This window comes from Patella vulgata, chromosome 5 (assembly GCF_932274485.2).
Source record: "Patella vulgata chromosome 5, xgPatVulg1.2, whole genome shotgun sequence".
In the NCBI taxonomy this organism is placed as follows: Eukaryota; Metazoa; Mollusca; class Gastropoda; family Patellidae; genus Patella; species Patella vulgata.
The window spans coordinates 25038601-25059960 of NC_065883.2; the positions used below are offsets into that span (position 1 = coordinate 25038601).

The 21360-nt window shown below is 35.0% G+C and overlaps 2 protein-coding genes across 3 annotated transcripts; one reads left to right on the forward strand and one right to left on the reverse strand.

Annotated features, from left to right (window-relative positions):
* Positions 1–204: 204 nt before the first annotated feature.
* Positions 205–5530, forward strand: LOC126820815 (26S proteasome non-ATPase regulatory subunit 8). The gene is made up of 8 exons (XM_050548943.2): positions 205–336; positions 873–945; positions 1353–1455; positions 1703–1796; positions 2041–2139; positions 2749–2822; positions 3938–4049; positions 5238–5530. The coding sequence occupies exons 1-8, from the start codon at positions 229–231 to the stop codon at positions 5370–5372; spliced, it is 798 nt and encodes a 265-aa protein (XP_050404900.1). The 5' UTR covers positions 205–228; the 3' UTR covers positions 5373–5530.
* Positions 5512–20586, reverse strand: LOC126820814 (transforming growth factor beta regulator 1). 2 transcript variants are annotated; one of them, XM_050548942.1, is made up of 10 exons: positions 20474–20586; positions 18711–18853; positions 17827–17956; positions 16797–16867; positions 15702–15928; positions 14882–15018; positions 12393–12539; positions 11674–11771; positions 9178–9404; positions 5512–7406 (listed from the first exon to the last, which is right to left on the reverse strand). In XM_050548942.1, the coding sequence occupies exons 2-10, from the start codon at positions 18848–18850 to the stop codon at positions 7312–7314; spliced, it is 1272 nt and encodes a 423-aa protein (XP_050404899.1). In that variant the 5' UTR covers positions 18851–18853; positions 20474–20586; the 3' UTR covers positions 5512–7311. The 2 variants fall into 2 exon arrangements, with proteins under 2 accessions (XP_050404899.1, XP_050404898.1); XM_050548941.1 differs by having other exon boundaries at positions 20370–20569.
* Between the last annotated feature and the right edge of the window lie 774 nt (positions 20587–21360).

Below are 21360 nucleotides of genomic sequence, written 5' to 3' on the forward strand. Positions count from 1 at the left end.
TATGGTAGACTAAAATTATGGCTTAATCATTATTCACCCTCCCTAAATTTAGTTTATTATTTCAACAAACCATAAGAATTTTAAAAAAATAAAAATATATAATCTAGTCAAATTATACGTTTTTTCGGTTCATAAGAAGAAGTGATTTGATCACTGTTAGAAATTAATTGAAATATTTTCGCTCCATATATTCTTCGGTCATCTAATTTGTAATACAGAAACTCCAAGATGGCTTCCTTGAAAGAAATTGTAGTGATGTACCAAAATCTCAAAAGAGATTGGGACCGTAAACCCCAGAATTTAGATAAATGTGGAGAAACTCTTACAAAATTAAAGGTGTTTCTATCAGATCGATTAGAAATTATATATAATTTATTCTGAAATTGACTAAAAGGAATGCTTGTTTTTCAGGTTTCGTCGTTTCCAAAAATTTCAATTTTGCTTTGTCACATTGACAAAAGCAAGGCATAAACTTGTGGTTGATGTGACTCTATCCCTAACCCTAAGCCAAATAAAATAGAGCCAGGTCAACCATGATTGCCCAAACGTCATTCATATGCATACACTTTGATATTAAAACCCTAAAACCGTGAAGGTGTGTACCTCCTCTCAAACAAACGTTACCATCTTTAGAATCGAAATCACCAAGTTGATCATATTCTGTTGATTTCCCTTTCATCATAGCACATACACTGCATGGTGTAAGTCGATCATCATTAGCATAGTTTTTTCCAGACAAGTACATGTAAGATGTTAAACCTCATTTCTTTTCACATAAGAATACGTGTGACGTACTGTAAGTTGAAACTGTAAGAACTGTTTCCTATATGCTTTTTGGCTTTAATGACAATATTTCTTATAATTTTATTCAGATTGCCCTCACAGCAGTAACATTTTTACCTACAGATGAAGCCAACCCATCAAAACAAGAACTGTTAATAGCAAGTAAGAATCTTTCTTAGAATAAGTAAAACTAAACGATTTAAAATTTATTTACCTACAAATACATGTACCGTACTAGAAAATCACTATGATGAGTATGGATTCACATAAATTAAATGTTTCGCACATTCTGTTGTTGTCTTTGGTACCGTATACTGGTTTGTTTGGGGGTTTTTTTTTTGGGGGGGGGGGGGTCAATTGTTGACGAAGAACTAATAAGTAACAAAGTTTTGTTGTTTCAGAAACCATTTTTTTTATTTATCAATTCTGTGGATAAAGTTATGTATTTTGTCTTGTCAGTCACAATTCTCATATTATTTCATCATTAATCATGGAGATACATTTGATCATTATTCTAATACAGTTTACTCTTTTTAACTTTATTTTATTATATGAAATTCTTTTTGTAGGAGATATTTTGGAAATTGGTGCACAATGGGCAATAGCAAAAAGAGACATTCCAGCATTTGAAAGATATATGGCTCAGTTAAAATGTTACTATATGGACTACAAGTATGTTAGTTTTTTATTCTTTTAGGACTGAATTCTTTTGAGCTTTATTTAACATCCAAGTCAGTAAACCAAGTCCACTTATATGTGGATGAATTTTATTATCTTTATAATTAATTCAAGGATGACAAAAAAATATTTCAGAACAGTGAATGTACGGTATAAGTATAATCATGAAAAATAATTCTTTCCCAGTCTTACACTCATACACATCACTGCCACTCAAATGGAATAAATGTTTTATTTTCAGGGATGATTTACCAGAGTCCACATTTAAATATCAACTTCTAGGACTTAATCTATTGTGCCTTTTATCACAGAATAGACTAGCAGAATTTCATACTGTAAGTTATCACACATTTTAATTATGTATACCGGTACTAATATTATCATCTTTCTTGGCTTTGTTTGAGTAAGCATAGTGCAGATACATATATATATCAAATTTATGAATGTTTGTATTATTTCACTGATTTAATCTAAATGTGGAAATATTAATTAAAATTCATACATGTACACAAGTCAAATTTGGTGATCTTTCTTTTATTAAAATAATGGTTTTTAATAAAAGTGTTTTATCATTATTAGGAATTGGAGTTACTACCAGTGAAAGAATTACAGAACAATATTTATATTAAACATCCGGTTTCTATGGAACAGTATTTAATGGAAGGCTGCTATAATAAGGTATCGTAAATTATTATCTTAAACCATATTCTTGAAGTATTATTTACTATGTTAGTCTCCAGGGTAAACATGAATATATATATATTTGTTAATTTTGAAATGTTTACTGTGGTCATGCCAAATTATAGGAAGGGGAATTTCTCCCCAATGCTTCTTGGAATCTGGCGTGGTTTCGAATCCCTGGTTGTACGTGACAAGAAGTAGGGTTGCCTGTCCAACCTCGTTGGTTTTCTCTGGGTCCTCCGGTTTCCTCCCACTGCTAAAGACCCCTACGTGCAAGCAAATTATTGAAATAAAATTAAACCATATGTTAATCCCGAAATGACCTCTTCTGTGTCAAGTGGACGTTAAACTCCATTTCTCTCTCTCTCTCCACTTCTTGGAATTTCTCTGCAAAGGGTTCTTTAACATTCACACCAATCTATACACAGTGGTGGACTAACAGGCTGATAAATTTATTTTATTCTATTTAGTTATTTTCTTTATTCTCTCTAACTAATGTCATGTGTACATATTTGGCATGAGAAAATAAAAATTCAGTTGCTGCCTTGACAAAATTCATTTATGATTGACTTTATTCTTCATCGAAACATGTATTCTCTGTTACAGGTGTTTTTAGCTCGTGGAAATGTACCTGCTAGCAATTATAATTTCTTTATTGATATTTTACTAAATACAATCAGGTAATATATTGACATGTAGTAAATAAAAAATTCCCTGTGCCATTACCAATGTCAGTTGTTAGCATGACAGTGAATGAATAAAACAATTGATGGCAGTGAAAATATAGTGCAGTGAAATAAAAACTGACCCATTGAGCCTGACCAATAGGAATTGGGAAAGCTTAAAAATTTCTTGAATAAATCCCATTGTTTATCTCTTGATAATGTCATGTAATTAGGTTACCAATCAATTTAAGAATTAAGAGCGTAGATGAATATAATATAGTATGTTTTAACTCTGTGCATGGCAGAATGGTTAGCACGTGCGCGCTGTATCATAAGGCCTGTCATTAAGTCAACTGGCGTGGTTTCGAATCCCTGGTTGTATGTGACAAGTAGGGTCGCCTGTCCAACCTTGTGGGTTTTCTCCGGGTCCTCCAGTTTCCTCCCACTGCTAAAGACCCCTACGCGCAAGTGAATTATTGAAATAAAATTAAACCATATGTTAGTCCCGAAATGACCTAGTTTGTGTCGAGTGGACGTTAAACCCCATCCCTCTCTCTCTCTCTCAACTCTATGCAAAGACTGGATGTGCTTGGTTTGTATAAATTAATAAAGATATTACTACATGAAACTTTCTGGGGAACTTCTTTTTTTTTCACGTTCTTTTCCTTATTTTGAATTGGCAAATATGATTTTTCATTGTACCAAAAGTATTTCTGTAAGATTATAGTATTCTTGTCTGAATAGAATTCTCACAATGCCACTAACAGTGACAGATTTGTGACAGATCTGAATTCTGTGTCTGTTAATTCTATTAATTCGTAATGTTCCTTAATCCCAAATTGTCGATTGAATTCTGTCACCCTATTAAATGGTAAAGGTATGTCCTCTGAACAATGAAATGTGGTGAAAGGACAAATTTTGATATCTTTCTGCACCCAAGAAATGAGGCAGAAAAAATTATGTAAATCCACTTGCTGTGTAACTACATTGCATATAAGTATGATCTGGTTATCCCTCTATTAGTTAAAAAACTATTTTATCTTTATTTAAATTCCATGCAGTTTAAAATATTCCATAAATAATAACATTTATAGAATGAATTTATTAATGCTATGATTATTTTCATTTAGGGATGAAATTGCTGGATGTATTGAGAAGGCATATGAGAGAATAGCTCCAGCAGAAGCTGCAAGGATGCTTTTCTTTGAGAATCATAAAGCCATGACAGATTATGCTGCACAGGTAGGGAGATAGTCAACTATACCCCCCCCCCCCCCATTTTGTTTTGCATAAACTGCTGGTCATATTTACCATAATGTTGGTCAACATAATGATATAATGGTAATGCATATATTTTGTCCTCAAACCATGGGGACAGAGTAATTACTATCCATGACTTAACACAATTCCCAGTTTATTTCAATACTAGCAGGATACCCTGCTTCGTCATGGGTGCAAATTCGCACCGGCCCAATCTGTCCGGGGCCTGAATTGAATGGCCTATAACATTCACTGGGTCAGGGAGCGGGGTGGATGGCCGAATGGTTAGCGCATGCGTCTTGTATCATAAAGTCTGTCATTGTGTCAGCTGGCGTGGTTTTGATTCTCTGGTTGTACGTGATAAGGAATAGGGTAATATGTCCAAGTTTGTTGGTTTTCTCCAGGTTCTAGTTTCCCGCCGACTGTTAAAACCCCCTATGTTAGTCCGAAATGATCCAGTTTGTGTTGAGTGGATGTTAAACCCCATTTCTGTCAAGGGGTCATGCTGGTAAATTTGATAACACATATGTGGGGGTGGAGCACAGCACTGAAGCGTGATTCGTCTGGGACCCAATTCGATGGCCTAAAACATTGACGGGGTATGTAGTGCAACAACGAAGCGCGATGGGCAAACATACATACATACACGGTTTGATTTTATTTATACAGATACTAGCAGTTTACCCGATTTCAAGGCTCTCAAATGTGATGGCCTAAAACATTAATTTGTTACCACATATCGTTGAAGTGTCAAAAGGGTGTATCTCGGGAAATTAGTCAAATACACTTTTTTGCATTTTTAAAATCCCCCAATTAATATGCACATTTTTTTTCTAAGCTGTGTATCTCTTTGCCAATTAGAACTATTCTGGGTGTGTCCAAATGTTGTATCTTGATTTGTGGAAATTTTGAAATGCAAAAGGTTCTATTTCTTAATCTTTACAAATTCTTATATACACCCTTTTGACACTTCACCGGCGATATGTGGAGGTGGAGACGCAGCTTTATTCACCCAGGGCCTAATTTTAATGGCCTAAAACATTTACGGGTCATGCCACATATGTGTGTGGGGGGGGGACCACGGCGACAAAGTGTGATGGGCGAACATATATACATACACACAGACACTTTGATTATATTTGTATAGATCTATACTCTTTTCTATTGTAGCGAAATTGGTCAACACAGTCAGATAATTTCTACCATTACAAGCATGATGAAATAGATCAAGACGAAGTTATACCTGCTAAAGAATTAGCTGAACAGACTATTGAATATGCTAGAGAATTAGAAATGATTGTGTAAATGACAGTGTGTTAGAACATGAGATCTGGACCTGTATGCGATATAATTATCAGACTGTTTATAAACATTTGTTGACCCATCATTCAATCATTTACAATTATTCTCTACTTGACCACCATAAAAAAAAATGAAATAGAAGTAAAATGTTAAACAACAAATTTATTCTTCTTATAAATATTTACAGTTATTTAAGTTAATAAGCCAGTGTTTGATTGAAGTTGGTTCATAGTTCACCTTTTCTCAATCACACAGACATTAAATTAGGTCTGAATGATATTTTTGCATAAAACCTGCTTTCCAAATTCGATAACCTTTGAACTACAATAGCTGAGTATGCTAGCTGTGATCTCTAAGGTAAAAAAGAAAATGGATATATTAGGACAACAATTTGTTACTGTTGTTGCCAAATAGGTCAATCATGCAGCCATTAATTACAATTTGGAATATTTCACCATTGTAGGTGAGCCACAATAAGATACTGGGAAAGTCTCAGAGGGTAGAGCCAGTGTTCGATTCTCATACTTGTCAAATTCCAACCTACTGGACTTATTGTGGTTATTGGCTACTGCCATTTTTAGTTAACAACCTAATACATAAGGGTGGATTAACGAATTTCAACCAATCCACAATAAAAACTTTATTCAAATTTTAAAGGCTCAATACCACTCTTGTTGTAACTGAATAATATGTCCCAATCTTTATTCTGGTCAACAAATTGTACTATTATACAATATTCCAATTAATTGATGATACAAATTTCATCTTAACACACCTAATTTAAAAAATTGGAAAAATTCAACTAAATGATTTGAAAAGCCTGACGTAAAGCTTTTCAAATGTTACTTGGATTTAAAAATATTTTTGAACCCTCTGGACAAGTAAAATAGGATTTAATGGATAATTTAAACAAGCCAGCAAGAGTGTTATTGTCCCTTTAAGACAGCTATCTTTACTTGCAACATAATCTTTAGATTTGTTTGAAACCATGCACAGCTACAGATCTGGGACAACTGCCGGCCATTTTATTTCTTTTTTTTAGTATACTATATTAAATGATGAATAACCCAATCATGTATCTACACAAAACATCATAGAATTGCTGTTAATTTTATTGCAAACAGAAATAACTACCATTGAAAGTTTACTGTAATATTCATCTTCCAAGAGAGAACTTCAATTGAAAACCGTTATAGATAAATATAAGCCATATTTATAATATTTGAGTACAAGTGCATGAACAGATTATAGCTTGAAATACACAAGTACAGAAACTGTGCTAAGCATGTACTAAAAAGTGTCTGTAGTAATTTGTATTGGACTATCTACCTGGTGTTGTTCATAATATTAATCTGTGTCAATACTATAGATAATAAATGAATCTAAAGCGGTGGACACACTAGCCGAATCAATTGGCGTCGAAATTCGCCTAGTGTGTCCACTGTCATTCGGTCGAATGATTCGCCCGAATCAAACACGTTTGATATATTCAGCCAAATTATATTCGCCTGGTGTGTCCGCTTCGCCGAAGCATTCAGCCGAATATAGAATTCATTAGCCAATCACCACTCATATCGAGAAGTCACGTGATAGATTGAAGACATAGACGGCGCCATGTTTAAATATGTGACGTGAAAGGTGATGCAACCGACAGGTTGAATCGGGCGAAGCATTCGGCTAGTGTGTCCACCCATTCGACCGAATAAAATTCGGCGCCGATTGATTCAGTCGAACGATTTGGCCGAACGATTTGGCCGAACGATACGGCTAATGTGTCCACTGCTTAAGTATACATATATCAATGATGACATGATAATATTTATTGCTTATTTTTAATTTATTATGGTAACAAATACAAACGATATGGCCGGCAATTATCTTGCTTCTAACAAATACAAAAATCTGCTAAACACAGTTCTCTCACACATGTACTGGTAGATATTTACAATGTGCTGGTACTCGGTTTAGAAAATGGACCACTTGTCAACAAAGATCTCAGATTAGACGATTGTTCTAGGAGAGGATTTTTTAAAGCACCTGAAACCAAATACAACAAAGAAGAAATTAATATGGGCGATAAATTGTGTTAAAAGCAATAATTTAAAATGATACACATTTCTGTGCTGTAATAATTAATGGCTATTTTGAGAGCTGATGATGGCCAGGGACTGTAACAACCAAATATAAATGAAATCGAGTTTAACCTCCAATATTTCTGTATCATCTGTGCTAATGCAGATGGGCATAGGTCATGCAATGTGCTCTAAGGGGAATTATACCAGAACAAGGGCATTTACGCCAACTATTCATCCAAATGTTAAGGTTCATTTTATAAGGGGGGTTGGATGGCTGAATGGTTAGCGTGCGTGGGCGCGCTGTATCATAAAGTCTGTCATTGAGTCGACTGGCGTGGTTTCGAATCCTCGGTTGTACGTGACAAGGAGTAGGGTCGCCTGTCAAGCCTCGTGGGTTTTCTCCGGGTCCTCCGGTTTCCCCCCACTGCTAAAGACCCCTACGCGCAAGCGAATTATGTAAATAAAATTAAACCATATGTTAGTCCCGAAATGACCTAGTTTGTGTCGAATGTACGTTAAACCCCATTTCTCTCTCTCATTTTATGAGCATGTCAATGTGTACACAGTTTTGGTCCTTATTATTGTTAAATTTAAGAAAATGAAATAACATGGGGATCAACGTCCTACTGTTATGCTCTGACTGGGCTAATGAAGACAGACATACGCCATACAGTGTGCTATGAAGGAAACTTTGTCCAGACAGGGGCGCTACAGCCTTACAACTGCCAAGGGATCTTTCACGTGCAAGACAATGTCAATGTGCACATGGCACCTCGGTTTTTGGTAACATTCGAACAACTAGACAGCTGTCTGCCCTGCACCACTGTTAAAGGGAAACCATGCCGGAAAATCCTGATGAACTTTCTCAGCTAACACCAGGAGCGAAACCCGCAATCACCAGACTAGCAGCCACTTAGCCACCGCGTCTCAGGGCTTGCCACGAGACGCGAGCAGTTGCTCGCGCTCGCGCTGTGCTCGCGCAAAATTTTAAGAAAACCCTGTAAAAATAATCAAAATATTGACAAGTTTATTGCCGAAACTAAACCAACAATGTCAATAACTTCATAAATTCGTCTGTCAAACTGAGATTCACCCAGCTGCACGCGGCATTTCCTCCTTAAATTTGATTGGCTAAAAAGTTACTCAGCACTCTTGTTACTAAAAATACACTTTAGACCTGAACGTTATGACTGGTTTTCCTACGAACACCAGTAACGAACGCGTGATAATCGAGTCTAAAGTAAAGAATGTTTACATCCAGCATTAGGCATTCATGCTAAATGAACACGTTTCAAACTAATATTTACCGGTATTTCCTATTTTATCAGAACTTCGGTTTTTATTCCATTGTGCAGTCGTATAATTTTCAATCTAAGCGTAATAATGGCCAAAGGCAACCTGATTGCCCTATCCACATTTATTTCGTGGGGTGAAGAAATCCATACGGAAATTGGTTTTAATAAAGAAGAGTACGTATGACTGTCAAAAACAGAAAGCGATGGTCACACATGTTTACTGCAAACTTTGTGCCAGGAATAGCAATTTTCTTATGATTTTAAATTGAAACAATGTTACAAAATGTGTGCTCACGCAAACAACATTTTGCGTGAGCAATTTTTATTGCGTGAGCAGTCATCTGCTCGCCATCAATTTATTCGTGGCCAGCCCTGCGTCTCCTTTAAATTTAAGAAAAATGCTTATTCACTTTAAAGCACATTGCTTCTATAACCTACCTATTTGTGCTAGGATTTTCTTTAATGCATCAAAATGGACAACCGGATCAGATGTACAATGTTCTATACTCTCTAAAGATTCGTTTTTATTCACTTCAAATTTTACCCACTTATATCCTGGACATTTTTTGGCTCCTGGACAACTTTGTATCAGGTTACGAACTAGAGGATGAGACAAACCAAAGAAATCTAAACCATTACCACTTAATGCTGCCAATTCTGTTCCTCTGAAGAAAAAATTATTCATGTTGAAAGAAAAAAAATCTGTTTACAATCAGAGTCGGGACTAAATAAATCAGAAGACTACCAATGCTTTTCCATAAGAGATCAAATCAAAAAGAAATGGGGTTTGAAGTCCTACTTTTCTGCACTGAAAGGGCTAATGGAGGTGGGAAACAGAACTGGAATGTCGTTTGACATCCTACTTTTCTGCACTGACTGGGCTATTGGAGACGGTAAATAAAACTGAAATGGGGTTTAACACCCTACTTTTCTGCAACTACGGAGCAAATTAATACAGACCAGATCTTATTCTTTATTTCTTTAAGTCTACTGACTCAGATAACATATATACACATACACAATATATACACGGCAAGTAAATACAAACATTATAATTACATATACACAAACACAATATACACATGTCCATTAAATACAAACAGACAAAAAGTATGGGGATGGGGTGTAAATAAATTGTATTAAATTGCTAGCCTAAATTTAAACATGACGGAAAAATGCAGTAATTATTATAAGCTTCATAAAATCATCCGAACTTCTAAAATGACTTTAAAAGGCGGAAAATAAGCTAGATGACCTGGTATCTGGTACGTTCGGGCATTTTTATGCGCGAACTCTTAGTTTTTTTTTTACTGGCACGCGCAAAGGTACTATTTCTTTTTCTTTTAACATGTACCCAAATCGGGGATTTCGTGCGGAGGTAGTTCAGAGGTAAACAGTCTGTGAAGTACAACATTTGCCACTGTACCTGTATATCGCTAATTATAAACCGAATGTGTGAAGACAGTTCATACATATCACTCAAAAATTTTTCAGTACAAACTCAGTTGATTCACGCTCGATTTGCTACTAAACAAACCCATCGGTTTATTTTCTCAACAGTGTGACCCGAAGTGACCGCGGATTTATTGACCTTGTATGAACTTATCCATAGCTATATCCTTACACCGAGAGAAATTATCTAGTCTCGGTGAAAAGAACCATGGTCATCTGGTAGAAAATTACTTTTGTATTTTTTGGAACGGAAAACAGTGTTTTTAGAAGCAAACTAACCTGCCGCACATGAGGAAGTCATTATACTAATAATAAAAGGCGAGACCTCTTTTTGCGGCGCAGGCTTATCACTGAGTAGTAAACCGTCCACAAACAATAATATAGGAAGCCTAGTGACAGTGTAGTAAGTGGGCTATAGACTATAGGTTTGAGTCGAGATTACTGGCTTTCAGTTTACTCTGTTTTTGCGATAACCAATTATGTGAGAAATACCATACTGACATTCGGTTTTTAAAAGTTGTTCGCCAACTAAATGCGTTTGTTAGATACTGACAGAGCAGCCCCGAGTCGAACAATCGCCGCCTGAGCTGTCTTCGTCAGCTAGTTTCACAATATCGTGCAATAGGTGTATTAATGTGATTTTTAGGTTTAACCCCGCAAACAATGCCAAAATAGTGTTTTCACTGCTTACAGAAAACTGAAATTTAAAAAAAAAAATTTTTATGAGGGTGACCCTCCCACACACTCCCTATCGAGCTGCCGCTCGGTCTGCGCAGCCTCATGCCTGGCACATACTGTCAACATTGTATATTTTTCCGTTTCCGCCCTTCCCCCCCACAATATATATTTCACGGCTACGTTGCGACGGTACCAGCATACCCAGTTGTTGACACCCATTACATCACTCCTGTCTAACAAATCATAAAGCTGTGGTGTTACGGTGGCGGCATAGTATTTCACCGTAACACCACAGCCACTCTAACCATTCATAATACATCTAACTATCCCTTTACAGCACTCCCTACACATTTCCCCTCGTCCTACTTTCCCAAACGTCAACAACACATCTCATACATCCAGTTCGCTGATTAACCCTTGTACCACGTCTACTGGATCAAACTGGCTAGTTTCTTTGTAAATGAGCCCATGCATTAACATACATATAACCAGGTTAATGTTAAAGGACAATATTGGTGCCAGTCATTATCACATATGTGATAGAGCTGGTTAAACACATTCCAAATATAATTTTAACACAGAGATGATTGCTACGGTAGCTGAGTAATACATGTTTCTTGAATCGGAAGTGACGAACGCCAAAGGAAAACACGAGTCATCTCTCTATATAACTGACAGATGTGACGAGTTATAACAGATACACGGCCGAAATTTCTGCTCACTAATAATTGTTATTTAATTGTTTAGAGTGGATTTTAAAGCTCTGCGATATTTCCTATCCTTCACGAAAAAAAACCCACTTACTTGGCCTTATTGATGATTTTAATTAACTGGGCTATACATTCATCTGGAGTAAGTGCCCGAATTATTTTTTCTGGACTATCATCAGGGGCGATATCAAACTGAAAAACAATAAAATGAGAGAACAATTGTAAAGACAAATCATTAAAAGGGAAAGTAATTGGTGAAAATCAATAGGCCAATTTATCTTTAAAGTCAGTAAATAATTTTTAAAAAGATCAATTAATAACTTTAGCATCCATATAATCCGCAAAAGGAGCTAAATCGTTAATATTTGAGATCTAGAAATTGACACAAATAGGTTGCAACGCATATAATAATGTAATATAAATGTATATAAACTGTTTTACATTCAGTCATTTCCGTTTTTACTCTAATTGCAATCAGTTATGTTACACGAAATACTCCAGAATTCTCCATCAAATGGCAATCTCTAGCGCCTGGTTATTCCAGTCTACACCGCATGCTCTCCAGATAAGAATATGTCTAGCATCGTTCTTCGAATCCCTTGTTACGGAAGGCGTTAAAACGCTTTATGGTACACGAGTCGGTAAAATGTTTATTTTGTGTTAAATATTGGATATCAGAAACCCATCTTTTTCCGGTAAGATCACAACATAAATGTTGATTTAGATTGACAAATAATTCGTGTTTCCAATGTCGAAGACTTTGGATGCTACTTTAATATGGGTATATATGAATTCACAATAAAATAAACTTACCACTGGTCGTGAGCTAACATCAGATATCTTACATGTATACATACATTTAACATCAGGATTATGCATATTAGCATATAAACGTGTACTAACATATCCAACAGGATAAATACTATCTGTACAATGAAAGTTACCCTTGTCACTTAAAATCTGTTGAAATAAATAGAAATAACAAGCAGGTGATTAAGTATAAAACAATTAATATTCAGGGGATGAATGTATTGCTGAATCTGATAGTTCTTACTGAAAACTGTATACAGACTCATTCTTATTTCAAAATATAGGTTGTCAGGCACCGAAACATATGCCCCACCCTAGCAGCTTAATCATCCAATCAGTCCACAAGGGTTGTCTCATATTTATGCTTTTGAAGGTAATACAAGATGCTGACATCAATTTTATACAGATCAAATGTTCAACAAGCCAACAGTGAGGCTGATGTCCCCCGCCGAAATCCCAAAATAAATAGATGACACATATTAATTAATTGTACATTTACTTTTTTCAAAAGCATCAAGCAATCAAACTATTCACTAAGTTTCATCACTCTCTATCAGATAGAATCAAGATTATCTTGTCCCAAAGCATCGACCAATGAAATTGATTAGCTCTGATTAGCTTTAGCTTGAAATGTTAAATCATTGAAATCTGTCAAGACATTCACCTAATGAACATCTACATCAGGTTTAAACATTCTACCTCAATTAAAAGCAGAATTTTTATGTTCCAAAGTCTTGACCAATCAAATTGCTTATTGCTCCTTAGCCCAGGCAGAAAATTCGCACAATTGAACTTAGTCAAGGTAATGATATAATGAATCTATATTCAGAGTTTCATCGTTCTCACTTCATTATCAACCAATCAGATTGCTTATCTCTGCCAGTCTTCCTACCGTAAGCAGACAATGCTCATCTTCGAACTCCATCAAGGCATTGACCCAATAAACACCTACACCAACTTGCAAGTTTGAACATTCCACCTCAATTAGAAGGAGAGTTATTGTGTTCCAAAGTCTCAACCAATCAAATTGCTTATCGCTCTGCTTACCCTCAGCAGAAAATGTTCATTATCGAACTTAGTCAAGGTACTGATGTAATAAAGCTATACACCAAGTGTCCTCACTCTCACTTAATTAGAACTTAAGTTATCGTGTCCCAAAGCATCAACCAATCAAATTGCTTATCTCTGCTTACCCTAAGCAGAAAATGCTCATCTTCGAACTCCATCAAGGCATTGACCCAATAAACACCTACACCAAGTTTGAACATTCTAGCTCAATTAGAAGGAGAGTTATTGTGTTCCAAAATCTTGGCCAATCATTATCGAACTTAGTCAAGGTATTGATGTAATGAAACTATACACCAAGTTTCGTCACTCTCACTTAATAAGAACTAAAGTTATCATGTCCCAAAGCATCAACCAATCAAATTGCTTATCTCCGCTTACCCTAAGCGGAAAATGCTCATCTTCAAACTACATCAAGGTATTGGCCTAATAAACACCTACACCAAGTTTGAACATTCTCGCTCAATTAGAAAGAGAGACAGACAGGCGGACAAACCCATTTTAATAGTCTCCTGCTTTCCTCGAAAGGCGGGGGAACAATAATGCATGTAAATTCAGTACAGATCAAATGATAACTTAAGTAGTTAGGTGAAAACAAGTGCCAGAACTCTTGAAGTTTTGAACAGAAATTGATTAAATTCTATAGGCTTGTTTTATTTATTTAAATAAAGCCTGTAAATTTAATACAGATCAGATGTTAGAGCATTCACAAGTAATTAACAGAAATTGTTGAAATTAAATAGGATTCTTCGCCTCATTGGGTAAACAATATATATAAATTTCAAACTAATCAGATAATAAATGTAGTCTGTAGAGTGTTCAAAAGAAATTGTGTTCACGGAGGTGACGGCACTATTCAACCACATTTCCATGTGGGTGTATAATAAAAAGTAATGAAAAAAATGGATTATGTTAACAAAGCATACAATTATCATTTACACGAACAATTACATCAACGGCCCTCATAGCTTATATATAATAGCCCTTGAATTGTTACATTTCTGAACTGCCTGTTGCTTAGTTATTGCTTGTTTATATTTTTCAGACAGAGTTGATCGGCCACAAAGAGGCAAAATTAAACATTTTCATGACAATTATGCCACTCTGGGCACTTGTTTACACTTATACAATCAAAATACCTGGCTTTGATTCAACTGAATTTAAAACAGGCCTATCATTTAATTTTCGTGGACAACAAAATAGCAGTGGGCTAATTGCCGCATAGATTCATGAAATTTTTCAATTCCACATATCTTTGTAAATACTGAATGTAATTGGGCTGATACACAATATTTTATGCGATTCCTATTGCTTTAATTGTTGCATCAGGAATTAAATGAGACATGAAATAAAATGACGTTCAAAGTCCTACCATGTCAGAATATATTCAAAAATTGACCTGACACAAAAATAAAAATAGCAAATACCTCTCCTATACTATGCAGGGTTAGATCTCCCATCACCATTGGAAAGACTGGTCGACCTAGAGAATCTAATGGTATAGGCGGTATGGTACGTTTCATATTTTGACTTTTTGATTTTTTGGGTTTAGGTTGAAGAGAATCTAAAATACAATAAGCACATTTCTTTTTAAAATATGAATTTTTTCATAAATGTGGATGCATTATGTAAGAGTTCGATACAGTGCTGACAGGTCTCACTATAGTATGTCAAAAATAGATAATGAAAGATGAATATATTGAAAATTACAGTCAAATTACTTAATTCTGAGTGAAGTTATGGCTATTTGAAGAAAAGTGTAGTCTCGATTGACATTGCTACCATTGTTTTGATAATAAACAAAGTCTCGATTATCCATTTTATAATTAAATTATTAAGTGACGATTGTGTTTAAATCTGTTGAAAATCACAACCATCTGATGTTCTAGAGTGTTGATTATGGTTTGGCATGTGGATAAATATATCATTAATGATTTATATAACATTTAAAGCCAAACTCCCGCCAAACAAAAAAAAGACCTGCAATAATGCATCTTTAAATATTGTTTCAAATATTTCATTATTAAGTGTAATACATTTTAATATTTATTTAGTAATTTAATAATAATCATTGGTAATTGAGGTTTCTGTCTTGTCAGCAATAGGATTAAGATTTAGCACAAAATCTGACTGCCTGGTGAGATCCATTACACTCTATAACTAAATAATGAACCGTTTGTCATGACCTGAATTTGAAATGTGACACTGCCGCAGTAAATTTTGGCGTATTAAAGGAAAATAACCAACCTAGAATTTCTTTAGTAGTAGCAGCCTTTTTCTTCTCAATAGCAGCAGCTGAAAGTTTCTTTTTTGGCTTCACCTTAACAATAACCTCGGTACTACTAGGCTCTGATACTACTACTGAACTACTTGGACTTTTAGAGGCTTTATTAACAACAGATGGTTCAGTTTTAACAACTGGACTTGTTACATCAGGTAAAGATTGATATTGTAATAGTTTACGTAATAGATATCTGTAACAAAACCAAAATATTCAGTTTTTAAATAAATTGTAAATTTAATCTCAATAGGTCAATATATTAAAAAAGATAGAAATGGGGATTAACTTAACCTTCACTTGACACAAACTAGGTCATTTCAGGACTAACATAGTACAATTTGATTTTACATACAAGCTTGAGATAGACCCCCCCCCCCCCCCATGTGATCAGAGAGAGACTCGAGTTGACAAACACTAGGTCTTTTTTTTGGGACTAACACATATTGAAAGCAAATGATTGTATTAAAAAACATTATATATACTATAGGGCTGTTAAAAACATTAGACTAACAGTTAGGCCATATTCTACACAGATAGAGAGAGATTTTTGGACTAACATATGATTCAATTTGGAAGAAAACCAGAGGACCTGGAGAAAATATACGAGGTTGGACAACAGTCGACCCTACTCCATGTTATATGCAAGCGGGTAACCGAAACGACGCCACTTGAAAAAACGTGCACATGTTACACCATTCGACCACCCAAACCCGTAAATTCTCTGATTGATAGGTGGTCAAACCTCTGTGGATGGTTGAACCCTAAACGACTGTTTTACATTCATCAAAGGAAAAAAATGGCTAATGCAATTTGGCGGTTTATGCCTTTAAATTTGTTTCTTTTACAAATGATATCAATTTGACCTATATAATTTGAATTTCTGACTTTATTTGTAGTATTATTATTATTATTATTATAATCTTCTTTATCCATGTCACCCCACCCCTCCTTTAAAAACATAGTGCACAAGAAAAACTGGGTCTTGAATGCCTATTCACAACTTAAACATGAAAACAGCATTTACTTCAACAGTCCCAGAATGCAGTGTAAGAATAGTATACCTTCTCTCTTCTTTTACTTTAGCCAGCTTTTCTTCAACCCGAACTACTTCATCACACGCCGCTGCATTCAACTATAAAATAATCATTTCACTAATAATATACTAATATTGATCTCAAATATTTATAATTAAAGATAGAGTTTCAAAATAATTCACTTAAATCACAGTTCATATTACAGTAATCAGTACTAATCACTAATCATAACATCATCCAAATTAGAGAGAGAGAAATCGAGCTTAACGTACACTCGACACAAACACATGGTTCAACCGTATTTCAATAATTGACTAGCATGTGGGGTCTTTAACAGTGGCAGGAAACCGGAGGACCCAGAGAAAACCCATGAGATTGGACAGACAACCCCCACTCCTACAGTACAAGTGAGCAATCAAAACCATAACACTTGACTCAATGACAGACCTTATGTTCAAATGTGCACGTGTTAACCATTCAGCGCCCCCCACCCTCCACTCTCCTGTTAGGAGCCATGGTGGCTAAGTGAGTAAGATGCTGGCTTACTCCCAGTGTTGGCCAAGAAAGTTCATCGGGATTGTCTGGCGTGGTTTCCCTTTTCATGACAGAGGGCTCGACAAGACTACATGGTGTATGCCCGTCTTCATTAGCCCAGTCAGAGCAGAACAATAGGATGTTAAACCCCATTCATTCCATTTCATACACCTTAGTCCAGTCTTTTAGTCATTTGTAGATTAGATATTATTAATTATGATATTTCTGCATTGACTTGTGGGATATGTTTTGTGTGGTTATTTATCAAGCCTTTAGTCCATAGAGAACCCGACATAGACAACTGATTTTAAAAAGTTTTTTTGTATCAAATATTAGATTTCCATGATAAGATAACATCAATATTAATTAAAATGGACTAATATTTAATTATAATTTGTGTTCTTAATTTCAAAGATAATGAATGATATTCAGTTAGACATTTACCTCTTTTATTGTAGATTATTCAGATACGTTGTTCTAAAACCACATCCTAACAAAAATATGAGATTTATAATGTACTTACAAATACAGTATTTTTAACTATTTTCTTCAGTTTCCGCCATTTTCTGTAGTAATAATCTTGGGATCTACCGGTGTTATTTCTGACAGCTTTAAACTGTCCAGGAAGTGATAAACGTGCAAGGGCTTCTGAACTAAAAGATGCAATTAGATACATATAATAATTGTACTGTATAATAAACTGGCCTCACTAGAATGATTCTTCACAAAAAAATTATTTAATATTTTACATATCAACTCATGTAGTCAAGTTTACATATCAACTCGTGTAGACAATTTTACATATCAACTCATGTAGACAATTTTACATGTCAACTTGTGTAGACAATTTTACATGTCAACTTGTTTAGACAAAATTACTTGTCAACTCGTGTAGACAATTTTACAATAATAATTTGGGGTTATAAACTGTATGAGTATTTGTTTATTTCAAAATATTTGTTTTGCTTTGTTAAATATTATTTACAGACGAGTTACCTATCTTGACTATAGAGAGGAGTCTGCATGTAGCCAAGTTTATTTGTCTAGATCAGTGGTTCTCAACCTTTCTTTGCCAATGGCACAGCATGGAACACATGAAAAAATAGCGGCACACCTGACTAAATATATATGAGAAATATTTGTATTTTACAAAATAAAAACCTGGTAAGTCAGACGTCATACAACCGTAGACAGAGACTAGTCATAGACCCATAGAATGAATCAAACTACATAAAGAAAAACATAGCTTTCAGTAGACACCAGTGAATACTCAATTGGGATCATGTGGTTTTTCCCATTTTCTTAGTGTGCCATTCAAAATTCTGCAGCACACTTAGGAAGATCTCGGGGCACACCTGTGTGCCGCGGCACACTAGTTGAGAATCACTGGTCTAGATTAAAATTTACCTCTGAATTGGGATTGGCATCTGTATTGGATTCACAGCCGGGAAAGGTGGTTGATGTGATGGATGAGGTTGCTGTACTATTCTACGTTGCAGATCTATACTGGGATTTGTAGGAGTTGAATTCATATTTATGTTATTCATTCTCTGAAATTTATTTCACAATAAAAAAATTATTAATTTATGCAATTCACATTACTGAAATATTATGATTTTTTATGCAGATGTTTTTCAAAATGCTTTCAAAAATATTGTTGGCCTTGTAACTTATTCATATAATTGCAATTAAGTCTCAAGCAGCCACAAACATGCCATAATTATAATTCTAGAAGGGTTATCTTCAATATTTTAGCTTGAGCTGACACAAATAAAGGACAGGGGAATTATATAAAAAAAAAATAGTAAACTGCCTTGGACTCTAGTCTCTTGGAGTGTTTTGTTTTGTCTGATAGATTATTCAAGAAGAGTTCCAAGACAATTAAACATTTAATGAAACTTTCATGGAGAGAACAAAATGTCTATGAACATTTCAAGGAAAGTTCTATTAACATTTCCTGTGAACATTTATTATCCCATCCATTACTTTATCTGGTGAAGTAGCTTTGCAGACTATAACATAGCTACGAGAACATAGCTAAAAACGTTGAGATATAATGATGTTCTTGTTTTTAGATACGATTGGGTGTCTTTAGTTTCACCTGACAAACTTAATTTCATTACTAATGCATGTAAAAACTTAAAAATAAGTTGACTTTATACTATTAGAACTTATTAAACAAACACAGCCCAACGTAGTGAAACAACTTTTGTTTATCAGCAAATATTGTCAATAAAGTAAATCGAGCGTTGTTTTTATAAAAATTGATATGGAGTGGACATCCATAATTACAGTGTATTAGTCTTGCGCAACTCTGATCAGGTTAGTACTTTGATTGGCTATCGTACACGTGGCCCCTCCCTTATAAGGAAAAAATTTAAAATGTCCGGTAAAGCAATCTATTATCGCTTCAATTTAATAGGGTAGGGTTATAAGCTTAATTGTTGTTGGATGTGGCAAAAATATTATAAACAACAATAATCAATAGTTGTTTTGAAGAAAAAATTGTCAATTTCTCTTATTTGAAGCCCGATGTGATTAGTGTTGGGGGTTGGACATTCATGTTTGATGTGACTCTAATTTTTGTGTCTCAATATTTCATTGTTGTTGAAGATTTTGTCTTACTCATTGGTTTTAATCTTAAACCCCTAACCCTGAATTTATAGGTTCAAATCTTAAATACCTGACCCTAATCCTAAAATGTAAAAGTAATGGAATGTAAAAGTGATGGAAATAGAAAAGAGAGTCGGATCAACCATACATGATCGACGGGAGTTGCAAGTTGGATCTATATACTAGTAGTACGGTAGTAGTACCATCTCTTTTAGTACCATCTCTTATCTCGAAACAAAGTCAAAGAGGTTTCTTATCTATCTCGAAACAAAGTCAAAGAGGTTTCTTATCTAACTAAGGCAGTCCACAATTTTAGGTGGAAGGAGGTCTGTACTTCACCTCTTTTTTATGTTAATTTACTATTTCATTACTTTTTAATTTTGAGAATATTTTCCTACTTCTTTAGTTTATTTTTTTTAGCACTATGAGTATGACTATTTTTAGAGTACTAACTACTATTATTTATTAATTCAGTTGTCTTCCATCTATTTTAATATTTAGCTGTTCTTGTTGTAAGCGGCGATTCTTCAAAACTACGATCATGATCAATTACTCACTGAATGTGTATGGTATTACAAGAATTGTGCAAACGTTAATTAAAACACGACCTAAACAAAAACAAACTTTAGTATGGGGGTCCTATCGGAAGTATAGTCTAAATGGATCTTTTTATGACAACAGAAGAGGTTAATCAAGGGGAGACTATCAATTTAGAAGCATTCAATTTGGAAGCAGACCACTAATGTTTTCAATTTCTTGAAAGTTAGAAATGATTTTTATTTGCAATTATGAACATTAGATATAAACAAATCAGGTTAAGACAAAACAACTGGCGTTTTGACAAATATTTTGTGATTTTGTTTAGAAAGAAACACACCAGACTAGGATGGATAGTTATACCCGAAAAATAAGAAATCACCGTAAGTGCAACTAATGTTTTATCGTTTGGTTGAGCCTTTTACTAACCACGTGTTTCATGTTAATAAATATTTTCTTTCGTGTTTTGAATTGGCCTGTTTCTAATTAATTATCCCGAGTCCCAAACGTCGTATACCCGAGTCCCAAACGCCGTATACCAAAGTCCCAAACGTAGTATACCCGAGTCCCAAATGTCGTGGTCATATTTTTTTGAGTCCCAAATGACGCGAGTCCCATATGACGTGAGTCCCAAATGACATGTAAATCCTGATAACATATCCATGGACTCGTACGTTTTGGAAACCATGCGTGTGCTGCGATATACATGTATAAGTCTTCAACGAACTACCATATGGAACCTATCCAAGCCAAACAATATGGGTCGTATTTACGGATGTTTAATTGTCGGGTCTATACGGGTTTGTCCAATATTAAAGCATCGTCATCAGCATCATGCACTCTAGATCCCATTCCCACTTGACTCCTAAAACAGGGTCCCAGCTATCACGGATATTGTAAATTCCTC

Excerpts from the sequence above, each read along its gene's own strand:
- LOC126820814 (XM_050548942.1), bottom strand. The coding sequence starts at position 18,850 with ATGAATAACATAAATATGAATTCAACTCCTACAAATCCCAGTATAGAT. Across the intron at positions 15,019-15,701 it reads TACTACTAAAGAAATTCTAG|ATTCTCTTCAACCTAAACCC; the intron begins GTTGGTTATTTT and ends ATTGTATTTTAG. Across the intron at positions 12,540-14,881 it reads CCCTGCATAGTATAGGAGAG|ATTTTAAGTGACAAGGGTAA; the intron begins GTATTTGCTATT and ends TTATTTCAACAG.
- LOC126820815 (XM_050548943.2), top strand. The coding sequence starts at position 229 with ATGGCTTCCTTGAAAGAAATTGTAGTGATGTACCAAAATCTCAAAAGA. Across the intron at positions 337-872 it reads AAACTCTTACAAAATTAAAG|ATTGCCCTCACAGCAGTAAC; the intron begins GTGTTTCTATCA and ends AATTTTATTCAG. Across the intron at positions 946-1,352 it reads ACAAGAACTGTTAATAGCAA|GAGATATTTTGGAAATTGGT; the intron begins GTAAGAATCTTT and ends TTCTTTTTGTAG.